Below are 12,788 nucleotides of genomic sequence, written 5' to 3'. Positions count from 1 at the left end.
TTCTTCAATTCCAACCTCAAACCTTTCAAGAATTGACGAACCAAGTCAGCCTGCAAAAAGTGCTTCCTGGAGAACATCCTCAGCCTATTGAACTCATCTTTGTACTCTCTCACAGTACGGTTTTCCTGACGTAGGTCCTCAAAGTCATTCTCCATTTGGTCCAATGCTTCAGGTGGAAAGTACTCGTTAGCGAAAGCTTCCTTAAAATCATTATATTTCAACTCATAATGACCATGAGTTCCTTCCACTATACCTTCCCACCATATCAGCGCATCTTCTTTAATGTACTGAACAGCTAAATATTTCCGATAACCTTATGGAAATCTCATGGAATCCAAATTCCTCTTCAATCTCTTTCTCCAATGGTCAGCAGACACTGGATCAGATCTCCCACCAAAAGCTTCCATCCCCATATCGCTCATGTGTCTTATGGCCTCATAATACGTCAGATTGAATACATTAATAGGCGCAGGAGGCGACGGAGGTGGAGGCACGTTATGGGGCTGAACAAACACTGGTGGTGGCACATGCTGCTGCTGAGCATCCACACCTAGCCTAGGGTTCATATGGCCATACATATCCTGATAATGACGCAATTCCTCCAAGACAGCAACATGGGCTGCGGCTGACACATAAACAGGCACATTTCCAGTAGGATTCCCTTCCTGAGGGCTCACTGGGGCTGGCTGCTGCAGCTGATTTATTTCGGCTCCATTCACACTTCCTGTTGTTTCAGTGGTCTGATCATCATCACCAGAACGACGAGCTGTGGACCTTGTGCGCATATCCCTTGCTTTCGGAGGCATATACATTTCACAACAACAAGAGAGAGGCAAGTAAGTTAGTATGGTCCCGTAAAAACTGATCTTCCTGCAATTAAAACAATAACTACAGAAGCTAATCTAGATGATGATTTGTTTTTGGAAACTCGTTTTTTTTATAAAACTAAATTTGAAATCTTAGAAACTTTGAAATCCGATTCCCAATCTCACTACTCTAGACTTAACTATATACTCTTAACTCAAATAATTCTCTGATACCAAGTTGTAGCACCCCGATCCTTGCTCCCAAAAGGAACCAGACAAAACTAGTGGTATTAACTAAACCAATACTCAAATTTTTGAATAACTTCTTATTCTTATCCCAAAACCAAACCAAATCCATAGTATTACAAATTCAAGTTAAACTTCTTAAAGAAATCCAAATCAGTGAGAATAATGTCTTAAATTGAAATACAGAATAATCTTAAAAGCAAATAAATCTTCCTCCTTGCTGAAGGCACACCACACTAAAACTACTCATCTAGTTTTTCAAGATCATCATCAAATTCACATTCTTCACACTCACCTGCATAAATGGATAGAGAGAGGGATTACTCATTGAGAACCAAACATGGGTTCCCTTCCCACTACTCTCATATTCCACCAACATATCAAGACTAGAACTAACAAGCAACATACATTACACTCTAGAAGCGAACAAGCAACTATCAAACGAGGAGTCTCCAACCCACCTATACAACATGGCCAAATCCACCCAGTCACACTGACATGTGATTCACACTGACATGTGATTCACACTTCTGTCTCTCAGACATTAAAACAAGCGATCACACAGACAAGCTTAGGTCACACAAACAACTCAGAGGTTCGCCTAATCCCTCGGCGCTGAGCTATTGCATGGTCACACAGACGTTACATAACCTATCAAACAAGTCTGTACCTCGGCACACCTCAACCTAAACGAATGCCTGATCTGACTACTTTTACAATCACTAGTCACACAACAGGGTTCACAATCAAACATGCTGGTTCTACCATTAATGAGATCTTAATTCATTTATATATATATATATATATATCTAACTAGATGTACAGAGAAAATGTGTCCGTCATTCGTAAGACGCCCTAAACTTATCAGATCTAGACTCCACACACCAGATAAAGACAAGAAAATAAGAAGATGATACTAGATCTAATCTTCACCTTAGCTAAATGCAGATCTTGATTTAGGAGAGCTGGAAGCAAGAGAATCAATGAGACGACGAGAAGGAGGAGGCTCGCGAAGGCTTCTTCTCCTCTCGGCTGGTGGCAACGACTATGACAGAGCTCGGTGGTGGCGGCTTGGTCTCAGCGGCGTGGAGCTCTCTTTCTTTCTTTTGGTGGCTAGGGTTTTGGAAAAACAAATGTGGTTTTCTCTCTCTTAATTCTTTATTTAAAATAGGTGGTTAGTTAGGTTTTCTAATTGGGCTGAGAATTGATGGGTTTCTAGATGGAATGGGTTATGAATGTTACACCTCTGGTCTCCATTGAATATATTCGCCTTTTCTTTCTCTTAGATCTACCATCGTGATGATTGTTCAAAAACCACCAATACCTAAAACGTTTTTTAGATAAAAAAGATCTAAAACCAAGTAGAGAAGTAGGATCATGGATCGACGACAGGACCTGCCCTGGGCTAAAGCTGGTAAAATTTTTGCTTCAGGCACCAAAAATATATACATTTGTTAAGGGCATAAATCATTGAAAATGTGTTGTAGCGTAGTGGTTTATTGCACTGATACAGGGTTCAAGTTCTAAGGATAGCATTTTGTGAAGTTTATTATTTAATAGGCTAAACTTTTTTTTTTGGCTTCAGACGTCTAAACGTATTGGCCGGCCCTGATCGGCGGTTATGAGGTTTTAAAAAGGTCGTACTTTTTCTGTCTATCTGTGCCCTAAAAGTTCCACCTAGTTGAAGATTTAGTGGTCAAAATCGATCGCTCTTAAGCCATGAATTCAAAATTATTTTTTTTCTCGTCAGCAATGGTTCATAAAAAAAACACAGGAAAAACTGTGATAAAGACAATGACGAGAGAGATCTAAAAACCTGGTAAAGCAGGAACACTGATCGGCGGTTATGGGTTCAGGAAAGATCGTACCTTGTTTTCGCTCTCTTGTGCCTTAGTATTTAAGTGGTTTTGGAATCTGCTATACTGTATATGCTTTCTATTAGGGTTACATCTGTATTTTAAAAATCTTTGATTTTTTTTTTTTTATATCACACATTCAATAACGCGGGAATGGATTTTGTAATCCATTTCTTCGTCTTCTTCATTTGACCATATCAGATGGAGTAAGTAATGGGCTCTGTTTCTTGTTCTGTTTCCATGATCACTTTACCTTAAAACGGTTTCAAATTTGTGCCTGCTTGTGAATTTTTTGCAATAACAAAGCTCGTGAGATTGTGAGAACTGAGAAAAGATTTACACTTAAACATCAGGAAAAAAAAAAACAAAGGAGAAGCAAATGATTGGTGTCAGAACCTATCACCTATTACTAACCTTCTATGAATTTTCTAACTCTGAAGCTACTCAAAATCCTTCTGCTGATCTAAATGAACTAAGACAACTGATCTATGCAACCACTTATCATCTCATCTTCCACTTATCGCTTCCGTTTCTGACTCCTTTTCTTTGTAAAGGCAGCAATAGAAGCAGGAATGCCTATAGTGGTCCTGCCTTTCTTACAAGCCCATTTCACCGGCAAATCCCTAACTATGTTGCTGATGTCATTTGTTCCGCTTAATTGCACCAACTGCTTTATCTGATCAAACATCTGCAGCGTCAGTGCCATTGACAGATCCAAGGATATCGAGTCATCCATAGGTTTCATCTTTATGTTTCTCAGTTTCTCTTTGAACGACCGCAAGGACATTGAGTCACCATAGCCTTCACGGTTTTCGCACATTGTATTTACCTTTATGATGTGTTTGCATAAGTTCCCTTGCAAAGACCAAGCGCAATCACAGAAAGCGAACTCCGAACCTGGATTCCACACAACTCGTGTTACATCGGTATCTCTCTGAGACTGAACCTTTGCAAAAAGGATGTTATCACTGTCTAGTGTAACTGCAGAGTCTTGAATCTCTGAAGCTCGGTGCCATGAAGTAGAAGCAATGTAATCTTCTTTGACATTTTGGAAAGAATCACTTTCATCAGCATACCGATCAAGCCAATAACTCGAATGGAGTTCAGTCGTCAGCTTGTGTACTAACCAATCTACTCTCTGAAGGGCACCAAGGTGAGTATCGTCAAACAGTTTTACTTTAAGCTTTACATGGTAAGCTTCTATAGCCCCACATGCTTCTTGGCTTGCAAGTGGAAGACTTTTTATCGTTGATAGCCACATTCCTGTTAAAAACAACGAGCACATTAGGCACTAGACCAAGAGTAACATAGCCCACTTTTTCTCAGCGAACCCGTTATATAAGATTGTGAATTGGTCAAGAGAGAAGGCTAACCTATTTTAGGCAACCAAGTGGATGTGAAATACTGCATGAATGCGGTTTGATCAACAAAATCCTGAGTTAACCTTTCTACAGCCTTTGATGTATCTACTCCATCCCAAATGCTGTACACAACTTCTCCTAAGCATTTGAATAACTCTCTTTGAACCTCAATGGTATCACACTTCTTCACTACATTCCGAAGCCATGATCTACGAATACGCCAGAGCGAGAAAAGGATGGGGCAACAAAATGTATCCCTGGAAACATAAAAAAAGAACTGAGTCAGTTCACAATACAACTCGTTATCATACTTTAAAACACAAATCTAAAGCATAATCATGCATGCCTTATCGGATCAATCTCTGTTGCAGCATCGTCGATGATAAAGCCATTGATTTTGAAGCCAGGCTCAACACTCTGGGCGCGTTGTAGTAGTATTTTCATCCACTTCTCAACATCAGATTTCAAATAGCTACGAGAGATAATCCAAGCGACGGGGAGAGCATGATGTCTTGAATCAAATACAAGAAGCGTGCAGAGAGGATACTGCCATAAGTGTTTAAGTGGTCAGGATCAAGCACATAACTTTTTCAAAAACAGAGACGGACATTAAAAAAAAAACAAATCAAGATCCATTTTTTACCTTAAGTCTCTTTATCCCAAATGTCGAATCAGCTGCAACGAGACTACAATGACCAAAGCGCACGAATTGCTGCAACTGCCACTCCGTTTGAATCCCAAGCATGAACTGATCCGTTTCCGTAGATTCCTGATAAAAGAAGATTGATTTCTTGTTCCTCTCAGCCCATATCTTGATACTAGCTTGATCATCTAAATCCAGCTCATGTGTCGATCGTTTGATAATCATCCCGAGTTTATGAACATACTGAGAGGCAAGACTATTAACCGTTGCATCAGAGCCACAATACCTCTGAATCCCTTCAATGTGTTTCTCCAAAACGTTTTCTTCAGGGATCCCAAGATAGATCATAGACATAGTTTGTTGCTGAATCTCGTTGCATATATAAGGAATCTTCTTAGCACCAGGGCCAATCGCATCTCTATCAAGAGGTCCATGACATATAAAACCAGCTTTGTTCACATGGCGTCTCTCGTTGTAGATGAGAAGCGCAAGCGAAGGACGAGCATAGAGACGCTTAACAACGAAATGACAAGTACATCCTCTCATCGATTGAGGTCTCGCAGCTCGATTCCTAGTGTTGAGACGGTATTTTCTACTGGGCAAAACACCACCTCCTTCTCCATAGTTCTCAGGACCAAAAGAGCACCAATACCTTTGAAAAAACGAAGTCGCAAATTTTTGAAAATCCAAAATCTGAAAATGGAGTTTTTTTGAGTATTCGTGAGATTGAGAAACTTACAGTCTATATTCTAAATACTCGTCGCTCTTGTACTCCTTGAGGCTGCCTCGAGAGCGTTTCCTTCCTCTTTCGATGTGAAACCGTGTAGGGCACTCTGCGTTGGAGCATTCTCCGATGATGAATTCGTCGACTCTTGCGTAAGGAATCAGAGCTACAACGTCGTGATGCTCCGATGTACCGAATTTGGTCCAGCTCAAATCTGCCCATGAAAAGTCTTCCACTTGCGGATTTTGCACTGGAATCTCTTCTAGAGATTCGACAATCTCTTCTACAGATTCGACAATCTCCATCTCGATGACTGCACAGTCCCCTAAAAATTAGGGTTTCTGTGAGAAGAATTGAATTGGGAAGAAGATGGCCTTAAACGGTGTCATTAAACGAAAACTGGAGAATAATATTGGAAAGGATGATAAGAAAATTTAATAACAAAAAGAGCGCTAACTTTATTATATCTTCGAAAAGTCACCCCTTTTGTTCATAATGGTTACTTTAGCCCTCTCTGTATCGTAAGAGGCGACTACAATTCTTCACTCTCCATTAATGAATGCTAAAAGCAAACTCATGTGAATATATGATTGTGTTATTTCTCATACATCTCCGAGACCAGCATGTCATATAGTCTCCTCTTAAGTGCCATTCGATCATGTAATCTCTAGGTTTTGTTTTTAGTAATTTTTCAGTTGAGCTAAAGCCTAAAGATATTTGGTAACGTTTTATTTCTAGCATTCTAGCAATTGATTCTTTGATGCAACATGATTCTGGCATGATCTTGAATTACAACTCATAAAATCCTCGTTTTGCCTTATCTTATCCATGAAAGATATACTTTTTTTTTTCCATGAACAGTCTTGCAATAGCAAGACATTTAAATATCTCACATTTACATCTCACATTTACTGTTTGGAGACTTGGAGTACATTTATGCCACGAGCAGTAAACCTTCACCACCCATATGTTATTTTGTTTAACAAGCCACATTTAATGCTAAGCTTCCATCTATCTTGTGCAATATTGTATCCATTCCTCAAAGCATAGCCCATGACAGCTTCCTTGAATGCAAGAATTAGTACCATAGAACTTTTTTCCTAAAGCTAAGTTGTTGTCTCCGTAGAAAGTAAATTTAGAGGAGACAAATATTGCAATGTAAAAAAATGATTTGAGATACAGAAAAGTGTTTTATAAAAGTGGATTAAGGAAAACGAGAAGGGGAGGCGAGATGATCTCTTTCCTTAATTCAAAAATATCTCTCGCAGTGTGGCGGTTTGATGAGATAATAAATTCCAGGATACAACCATTGATATTCATATAATCGCAGCACTCGATTATAGAATGTGACGAACTTAAAATTCTACGATATACTCTCGGACACTTACTCTTGAAAGAAGAAAAGAGAGGCGAGAGATTGAATAAAGTGTGAATGATTTTTACTCTGTGAAATTTTTAGAGTCGAGTAATCGAAAATGAGAGAGGAAAGGTCGATATATATAGCGAAGGAGAGAGGAGCGTCGCACTTAATCAGCGTTAGGACTTAGGAGGACAATAATACAACTCAAGGGCGTTTAACGAAACAAAAAGCTATATAAGTCTACTTCACCTCGTACACAAACTCCATAGTTTGTAGTTGCCCGTTGAGTGTCATGACTATAAGTATGAAAAACATAGCCACGTGTGAAATACATAGCTGCAGTAGTTATCTTCGAAATAGGACCTAGGAGCAACTCATGAAACCATACTGCATATGTCATGTCATCATGCTCGACTTGACCTTTTAACCACAATGCATAGTGTTGGTCTTTCCGCTTGTTAATTTCATCTTCTGAAACACCGTCAATGCATTCTCGGACTTGACTGACGAAAGTGCTGAAATTTTAAAACATTGTTAAGGACATTTCGTCTGTTCAATCAAATTTTAATCATGCATGGTTATAATTATGTATCTCTCGTAAGGTGTCAATTCCTCGCAATTCAGAAGTATATATGTATGTGCGCTGTGGTAGTCTTGTTCGTTTGACCAACAAGTTTCTTTTAGTTTCCCACTTAGACGTCCAATTGGTGAGAATATATCAGGCACACCTTCTACTGCGTAACTTTGTCCTACACCCCCATCGTCGTAACGTATTGGAGCCCGTTTGCGTGTACGAACCTTCGGAGCAAAATAATAAGACGTGAAATGAGAAGTTTCTTCTGTCAAACTTCCCGCCACGATAGACCCTTCAACTTTTGCTAAGTTTTTGGCCTTACCCTTTAAATGCTTCATAAATCGTTCAAACGGATACATCCACCTAAACTGAACAGGTCCTCCCAACTCTGCTTCATGAGGGAGGTGTATAGGTAAATGTTCCATAACATCGAAGAAAGCAGGTGGGAATATTTTCTCTAAATTGCACAACAATATTGGAATATTTGTAGACAGTTGTGCAACTACATATTCTGATAATGTCCTTGTACTTAGATCACGAAAGAAAGCTCCAATGCCTCCTAGTGCCTCATGGACATGTCCTGGTAGGAGTTCAGCAAACGCAAAAGGAAGTAACCGTTGCATAAACACATGACAATCATGGCTTTTCATCCCTGAAAACTTTTGTCCCTTATCCACAGATTTAGCCAGATTAGATACATATCCATCAGGAAATTTCACGGCTGATGATACCCAATTAAACAATGCTGTTTTTTGTTCAGCACCCAACCGAAATACAGGAACAGGTGCTTTCCCATTACTCACCATATGCAACTCAATTCTGTTACATATATCGGGTAAGTCCATCCGTGATTTAACGCTGTCTTTGGTTCTTCCTTGGACGTTCAAAACAGTATGCATGATGTTATCGAAAAAATTCTTCTCAATGTGCATAACATCAAGATTATGTCTAAGCAAATGATCTTTCCAGTAAGGCAGATCCCAAAATATACTTTTCTTGTGCCAATTGTGATGAACCCCATATCCTTCAGGCATATTCACAGGAGTGTGCCAATTTCCTCCAAGGGGGACCGTTTCAAGTCCACCCCAATGATCTATTTGCGCTTCAAGCTCTACTCCAGTTAGGTACACTGGTGGAGGGAGACGAACCAATTTGTTCTTTATAAACAAACGCCTATTTCTTCTATATTGATGGTTTGGTGGTAAAAACCGACGGTGGCAATCAAACCAACAGGTTTTCCTACCATGTTTAAGCTGAAATGCATCGGTCCTATGAAGACAATAAGGACATGATAACCTCCCATGCGTTGTCCAACCTGATAGCATTCCGTATGCCGGGAAATCGCTTATTGTCCACATAAGCACCGCTTGCATCGTAAAATTTTTACCACTCGAACAGTCATATAATCGTACTCCAACTTGCCACAACTGGTTTAACTCATGTATGAGTGGTTGCAAAAACACATCAAGGGCCCGCTTCGGGTGATTTGGACCAGGGACTAATATACTTAGAAACAAAAACTCTCTTTGCATGCACATATCTGGAAGAAGGTTATATGGCGTAAGAATCACAGGCCATAATGAATATTGCCTACCAGACATACCAAATGGACTAAACCCGTCAGTGCAAAGACCAAGATAAACATTTCGCTTAGACCTAGCAAAGTCTGGATGTATGGTGTTAAAATGTTTCCAAGATTTCCCGTCAGACGGGTGAGTCATTTTGCCATCTGTTTGTGAATGTTCCGCATGCCATCTCATCGACGCAGCTGTCCGTTCAGATTGATATAGTCTTTTTAACCTATCAGTGATAGGAAGATACCACATTCGTTGGTAAGGAATCTTCTTACGTCCAGCAATTTGCGGTCTATATCTTGGCTTTTGGCAGAAACGACATTCTTCAAGCTTCTCATCATCTCTCCAAAAAAGCATACAATTATCAACACAAACATCAATCATCTCAGAAGGCAATCCAAGACTAAAAACCAGCTTCTGAATTTCATAATACGTTTCAGCAGCCAAATTATCATCTGGCAAATACTCTGTAATAAGATCTGCCCAATCGTTCATGCAAACTTCAGATAGATTTTGATCAGTTTTTATTGTCATCATCCGAGCTGCCAATGATAATTTTGATAAACCTTCCCTACATCCCTCGTACAGAGGCTGTTTTGCTGCGTTTAACATATCATAAAAGCGTTTCGCATCTGCATTGGGCTCCTCAACAGTATCAGCATGTGTTTCATGAAATGCATCAGTAACCATTTCATGCATCCTATCATGATCTTCACCCTGAACTTGACTACTTTGATAATCATTGGACGCTTCAAAATCCACATGTTCTTGATGATTACTACTACTCCGTGCAGCCATCTGACCACTACTTTGACCATATCCCTCTCCATGCTGATACCAAATAAAGTATTGGGGCATGAACCCTCTATTCAATAAATGCTGCCAGACAGTGTCAATAGGAATATGTTTCCTATTTTTGCATTTCACACAAGGACAATACATTTTGCCGCTTTCAATTACAGTTTGCATAAGGCCGGCTTGGTACATGAATATTTCCAATCCGTTTTTGAAGTCTTCAGTCAACGACCCATCACCATTTTTGGGCGTATACATCCACTTTCGTAGATCGTATATAGACATTTCAAAAACAAATATTTGACTTTTTGTTTCTGAAATTTGATATAAATTTCAACTACTAAAAATTTTACTTAAACATTCAAAGACTCAAAAAATTTGTGTCTTTATATGTTTTTTTGGGTTGATGGAATAATGAGAGAAGAAAGGGTATATATAGAATTTTTTGTTTTGTTACCAACATATTACCATTGCATATTTACATCAAATTTACGTCGAAATAAAACTTACATTACATTTACATTGATTTTACGTCAATTACGAGATAGAGGACAATTAGTTGTATTATCGACGTAAATATTACGACAACATTACGACGAAATAAAATTCGTTCTTCATTCGTCGTAATATCGTCGTAACGTTACGACGATTTTACGAGAGTCATTTTTTACGTCGAATTTACGACGAAATTTTTGATCGTCGTAAATACGACGTAATGTTGTCGTAAATTTACGACGAGTAAAAATCGTCATAAATAATTCGACGGAAAAGCCCCTCATTCTTGTAATGATAATTATCATACACACACCTTGATTGTGCGTAGAAAATACTATATTGATACTATTGCAGTCATAATCTAGACAAAGAAAATACTACATTAATTTTGGTTTTCACTTTTAATATTTTTGGGTGTAGTATCAAAAACAAGTGTGTGAGAAAGTTTCTTTTTCTGCACGTAAAAAAGCCTAAGAAAAGAAAAGCGTTTTGGAATAGATATGGAGGATCAAAGGCAGACGAGTTCACGTTTGAAATAGATAACTTCTGGGAGAAGGAAAGTGTGATAACTTCTCCAAAATTCGTAAGCGGCGGCTGTGAATGGTAAGTGAAAAGATTCTATACAGAGTTCTCCTCTAGATTCAATAAATAACTTTTTTTTAAGGTTGATATTATAAGATGTATACACCTAAAAGAGATCTGTTTTTTGTTCTATTTTTTTGCAGGTTCGTTGATATTTATCCCATTGGAGATCTTCGTAAAGATCACTTGTCTCTGTACCTCAGCGTTGCGAATCCTGAATCATTGGGACTCGGATGGAAGATGTGAGCTAGTTTTTCCTGCGTTCTGATAAATCAATCAGGCCAAAAGCTCTTTACACATGGTAATTAACTGGCCTTCCATGTTGACGATAATTTGATCGATGAAGAGTTTCTTGAGAATTTTTTTTCTTAATATTTTTTTACTACAAAAAACAATTAAACAAAGACACTACATAAATTCTTTCTTTTTCATCGGTCCTTTGATTCTCTGTTTCTGTCATCCTCTATGTTCCTTAATTAAAAAGATGCTTAATATGTTACATACTACTTTTAAAAGAACCGTGAACCCAATCCAGAAAATGACGAAGCTGCACAAACGTCTCAAAAGATGCCTTGCGTCACAAGTATTTGCTTTTTAGTACTTGAATTATGAACTCAATTCGGTATAGATTGCAATGACTTGTTTAATTTTAAAATGATAGTCTCCATGAAAACATCACTGCAAGAAAAAAACACACAAAGAAAAACCAAGATTTGGCAACAACCGAAGACAAAAGAGACCATTCTGTAGAATCTTTAGACTTTAGAGAAATGGGGTTTCTTATGGGTAATTGATTTCTGCTCCTGTGTCTTAAGAGTCCCACCATATCTAATCAAAACCTGATTGATTTGTGCTCCTGAGTAACTATGTATTTCAAATCTAGGTTAGTGAAAACGGAAGGACAAAAACAAGAGTTGCTTCGCATTTCTTCCCACGTAAAATTCACGAGCAACTCAGAGCACATTATTAATACAGACTCGTAGAGCATCAGCAATTATAAGAACAGACGACTCAGTGATTTCAAGATGAGGAAGCTAAGGCATAGGTCTATAGTGAAGAAAAAAGAGGGAAATTCAAATTCAGATTTATTTAGCAGATGTAAGACAAGCTTTTCTATATCTATAAGACTATAACGATGGGAAATGTGACAAATTCTTTAATCTTCACTCAAGAGCACAAGCTAAAATCAAGATGAAGATAGAATATAACCTATTGAAAAGAATAGGCCTAGAGGAAGAGTGTAATTAATATTACCAACAAAAGGGGAAGAAACTATATCCACATTTCTCGAAGAGGTTCCAAAACAACGTCGCTGAGAGAGATGTTGAGAGAATTGATCGGTGCGATTCAAGGGAGATCTACAATGAACAAGTGGTTGAACATGGACAATTCTTGGGTTCACCTCTTTATTCATCAGTTTATTTGTTAGCCAATCAAAACATGTCACTTAATTAAAATTAAAAATAAACATTATTTTAATAAAACAATTAATGTAAGTTATCATTTTTATCACATAGATTAAAAAATAAAGGAATTAACCCAAAAATTGTTTTATCACATAGATTACTAAACCCAAATAGTAAATTTCCTCGTAATTTATTTTATCATTTCAATTAAGTAAACCCATTGTGACATGTCCTACTCACGTCATCGTATATATATCCGTCGTCAAAACCCATATTTCAGTCGACAGGTTTTTGAGAAGTTAAAGTCGTTTTTTGCTGGGAATTAACAAAGACTAAGAAAGAAAAATCGGTTTTTTTGGATTTGAT

General features: G+C 38.2%; 1 protein-coding gene across 1 annotated transcript; it reads right to left on the bottom strand.

Annotated features, from left to right (window-relative positions):
* Positions 1 to 3,186: 3,186 nt before the first annotated feature.
* LOC18010110 lies at positions 3,187 to 5,999 on the bottom strand. Its single transcript, XM_006392090.2, has 5 exons — positions 5,652 to 5,999; positions 4,913 to 5,564; positions 4,616 to 4,815; positions 4,282 to 4,526; positions 3,187 to 4,171 (listed from the first exon to the last, which is right to left on the bottom strand). Exons 1-5 carry the CDS (start codon positions 5,939 to 5,941, stop codon positions 3,426 to 3,428), a joined length of 2,133 nt encoding a protein of 710 aa, XP_006392152.1. The 5' UTR covers positions 5,942 to 5,999; the 3' UTR covers positions 3,187 to 3,425.
* Between the last annotated feature and the right edge of the window lie 6,789 nt (positions 6,000 to 12,788).

This window comes from Eutrema salsugineum, unplaced genomic scaffold (genome assembly GCF_000478725.1).
Source record: "Eutrema salsugineum unplaced genomic scaffold, Eutsalg1_0 scaffold_8, whole genome shotgun sequence".
NCBI lineage: Eukaryota > Viridiplantae > Streptophyta > Magnoliopsida > Brassicales > Brassicaceae > Eutrema > Eutrema salsugineum.
Note: the sequence above shows the minus strand (reverse complement) of the source record. Positions and strands in the feature narration are given on the sequence as shown.

Excerpts from the sequence above, each read along its gene's own strand:
- LOC18010110 (XM_006392090.2), bottom strand. The coding sequence starts at position 5,941 with ATGGAGATTGTCGAATCTGTAGAAGAGATTGTCGAATCTCTAGAAGAG. Across the intron at positions 5,565-5,651 it reads GAGTATTTAGAATATAGACT|GTATTGGTGCTCTTTTGGTC; the intron begins GTAAGTTTCTCA and ends GTTTTTTCAAAG. Across the intron at positions 4,527-4,615 it reads ACAGAGATTGATCCGATAAG|GGATACATTTTGTTGCCCCA; the intron begins GCATGCATGATT and ends TTATGTTTCCAG.